Here is a 3,694-nt window from a genome sequence, read left to right on the forward strand (position 1 = left end):
TGATTAAATGTTCGAACCACCCGACTCCGAACCCCCCTACCGCGCCCGCCTGTATACAATGCCAGTATACCATGGACCAGCATACAATGTGCCAGTACACACAGTACAGAGAGTACAATATTCACAGAGAGTATAGCTAAGACATGTGTCTATAGGTATCTAGAATTTTAGAAATGTAACTCAAATCTTTCGCGAGATATTAGAGTTAGTACAGTATCCTACGGGCCATAGCCGCGCGTATATATTAGCCTATGAGCGATACCGTGCGTATATTTTTGGTAAATAATTAAACTATTCGTGCTTTAATAAACTCTAAAATGCTAAAATGGTATTGGAGTACCTTGAGTAGCGACCGTACGTAAATTTTTTTTTTATCCCGGATATACTCTATACCTAAATTCTACCTTACTTCACATTACATAAAACTCGCCTGTATATATCTCCTACCAGTTAGCGACACCTTTAATTGATAGGATCAGGAGTGAATAATAATAGTCTATTAATAATAATCTAGTCTACAGATATCTAGAATTTTAGAAATCTAAATCAAATCTTTCGCGAGATATTAGAGTTAGTACAGTATCCTACGGGCCATAGCCGCGCGTATATATTAGGCTATGAGCGATACCGTGCGTATATTTTTGGTAATTAATTAAACTATTCGTGATTCAATAAACTCAAAATTCACGGGGATTATAGCTAAGACATGTGTTTATATGTATCTAGATTTCTAGAAATGTAGCTCAATTCGTTCGTGAGATATGAGAGTTAATACACTTTCATGCCGGTTATAGCGCAATATACAATGCGCCAGTACAGGCGGGAGCGGTTCGAACATTTAATCATCTGTAATTCACTTCTAAGGAATATCTACATTGTGCACCACCTCTAATATTTATAGTACTGCCATAGGCTACAACTGTGCCAAGTTTGATGCTTTTGTTAGCTCTGTAACGATCATGAAGCTAAGGAACCTGACTTTAATAACACATTCTCTCTGGTGCCTCGATCGTCAGCTGGGCGGTAAATGAGTGCAAATGAAATGAAACCTGATAAGGTTTTGCGTTAATTGGCAGGCGAGCGACGTGTCGACCGTGGAGCTATACTGCAGGGCCCTGCGGATTCTACACGCGCTGTGTCCTGCTGCTGTCCTGATGCCACGTACAGAAGCTAGTCAGCAGTCCCGTACACAGACTGGAGACTGTCGAAAGTTGACGAGGTGTGTTTGTGCAGAGACCCGCCCTGATTGTGTTCAGAGCTGTTCTCCTCTTTATTTACATGCTCTCAGTTAGACCCCCGATATCAGGGATTTTTACTGATACTGGTATCTTTATGATTATTGTAACGGTTAACATGTTAAATAAGTGAGTGCCCGAATTAAACCGTGTAAAAACAATTAATGCTTGATGTTCATGCAGCAATATATAACCGCGTAGATATATTCATAGTAACATATTTAATATTGATACGATCAAAATTTAGGAAGAGCACAAATCCCCTTTGTTATGTTTCACACATATCGGTCGTTGATGAGTTCCGCACACATGCGAAATTGATGGAGAATAATCAAACGTGTCATTGTTTTGCGGTAGGTTGGAAGACCGATGTGTCAGCTGGTGTGTACAATGATGCTGTCAACCTGTCAAGCATCTGTGAAGCCGTCGGCATCGGAAACAATGACACGCCGCCGTGTTTAGTTGAAGAACTATACCGTCTTTCATTGAAAGCAATCTCTACAGAGAAGATCTAGCCAGGATTCCTGGAAGGTGAATGTTAGCCTCTGTTATATGCTACCTAGTTTTACTGTTTGTATTACATATTACATTGTATATATATTGTCCATATTAATGTGAGGAGACGTGTATATGTGTGAATTCTCATAGAAAACAAGATTTTAATACTAAGAACGTACTTAGGACAAATATGACCACAATAGATAAGCCACGAAGCATTTCCTCGTTATCTTGATCGAAAAAAAAAAGAGTCAACTCAATTTAAATTAAACTATTGACTTACAATAGCCAACATTAGGAAAGTACAACAGAATGAAAGTTTCAAATAATCATTTTATAGAATCTTACAAAGGACGAATGCAAGAATTCGCTTATATATAGACTATAGTGAATTATATAATTAATAGTTAATACTAATAAATTAATAATTAATAGCTAAACCGTAGTTTTTCCGTCAGACAGCATGAGCCACGCTGAGCGAGGGAGGTTAATAGTATCGCTCTACACAGAAGCCAAGTGGACGTGCGTCAGGTTCGCTCTAGCATGCCATCGCCGCGGCAACGACAACACGTCATGGGATCCGGCGGTGGTCGTCCTGCAACGATGTGTCGACGGTCTAAGCACGGCGTCTGGCATGGCGATCGTGTCACTGCTGAGGGCCGCGGAAGTTCTGATGCACAGGGTATAAACCTTTTGAAATGTTCATTACGTACAGACAGACCTTTGTTAGCGGACATCTCTATACCATGAACATAATATATATTGACATGTCTTCAAATCATACATGGTCATGATAACAGACATCTGTCCACACTTTTGCCATTTTCCTTGAGTTATATGCAGGTATGACTGCATATTCCCATATACGCAGGTTTGACTGTATATAAATGGAAAAAGTAGGAAGAAGTGTATGTGAAGTTACAATGATTTAGTAGAGTGTATAAAGAAGTCTGAACAATAGATATAATAGTCGTATAATAGTCCGAGCAAATGAGTCCGATGCTCCTGGTTGTATATAAGACATAATCAAGTGAATTAATCGAGACTCATAATTTCGCATATATGTATCATTAAAAATTGATTTACAAGCTCAACCAATTTGCGCTCATCTATTATGATCTAGGTTGATCTCAGCGACGGAGTAGTGGTTGAGGTGGTGACAGCAGCGTGGAACACAGTGCAGGATCACTGGAGGAACCACGCGTGCTTCTGGAACATTCTAGAAGCTGTCGTGCCAGTAGTGTTCCACGAGAAATTCATGACGAGTCCAGACGTGCCTTCTACAATACTGGAGACGTTTAACAAGGTAGGTTCGAAGCACCGGCGATAGTAATAATAGGTTATTATAATATGTACCCACTAAAAATGAGTATGTATGTGGAGTTTGAATTGATGTGCATAATTAAAGTTTAATTCCCTTCTAACATGCTTGAGAGTTTTGCAACAAAATCTATCTAAAGTTAGTCTCGACATTAATTTTTTCTCCTACATAATTGAAAGAATTTTAATTTGTACAGCTATGAAGAAATATTCTACGAGTTTTCATTCTTGTAATTTTTGCAAAATTTTTGTCAATGGTCTAAGAGAAGAGTTTCACACTGAGGCTAATGTTAGGACTTCCTTTCTTTCCCACAACGTGTCCCTTGAGCTCTGTGTCTACACTCTCTAATTATGATACCAACATAATATAGTTAATAGTTCGAATTTATTTATTCACATACATAGTGTGTACATAAAGATTGAATATTATTATGTCGACCATTATTAGCTAAATCATTAATAAATTATATAGATTAATTAATAATATTAGAGTATCATTAGCTCTGTGTCTGTACTCTTTATACGCTGATGTCTTGCATCTGTCACCTGTTAGATTACGATGTCTGCGACATTCTAATCGTTCGACCTTGCGTTGTTGGCAGCATGCCAGCTCACTGCTGCGCCGCGTGGCACGCCGACGC

At 38.8% G+C, this 3,694-nt stretch overlaps 1 protein-coding gene across 1 annotated transcript in view; it reads left to right on the forward strand.

Annotated features, from left to right (window-relative positions):
• Window positions 1-3,694, forward strand: part of LOC106817453 — a 6,488-nt gene that overhangs the window by 653 nt on the left and 2,141 nt on the right. Inside the window, exons 2-6 of the mRNA XM_014822116.1 lie at window positions 1,077-1,219; window positions 1,593-1,766; window positions 2,196-2,415; window positions 2,857-3,039; window positions 3,656-3,692. Coding sequence (XP_014677602.1) covers window positions 2,197-2,415; window positions 2,857-3,039; window positions 3,656-3,692 — 439 coding nt within the window. The 5' untranslated portion in view covers window positions 1,077-1,219; window positions 1,593-1,766; window position 2,196. The remainder of the gene's footprint in view (window positions 1-1,076; window positions 1,220-1,592; window positions 1,767-2,195; window positions 2,416-2,856; window positions 3,040-3,655; window positions 3,693-3,694) is intronic.

The sequence above is a fragment of the Priapulus caudatus genome, unplaced genomic scaffold, assembly GCF_000485595.1.
Source record: "Priapulus caudatus unplaced genomic scaffold, Priapulus_caudatus-5.0.1 Scaffold1730, whole genome shotgun sequence".
Taxonomy (NCBI): Eukaryota; Metazoa; Priapulida; class Priapulimorpha; order Priapulimorphida; family Priapulidae; genus Priapulus; species Priapulus caudatus.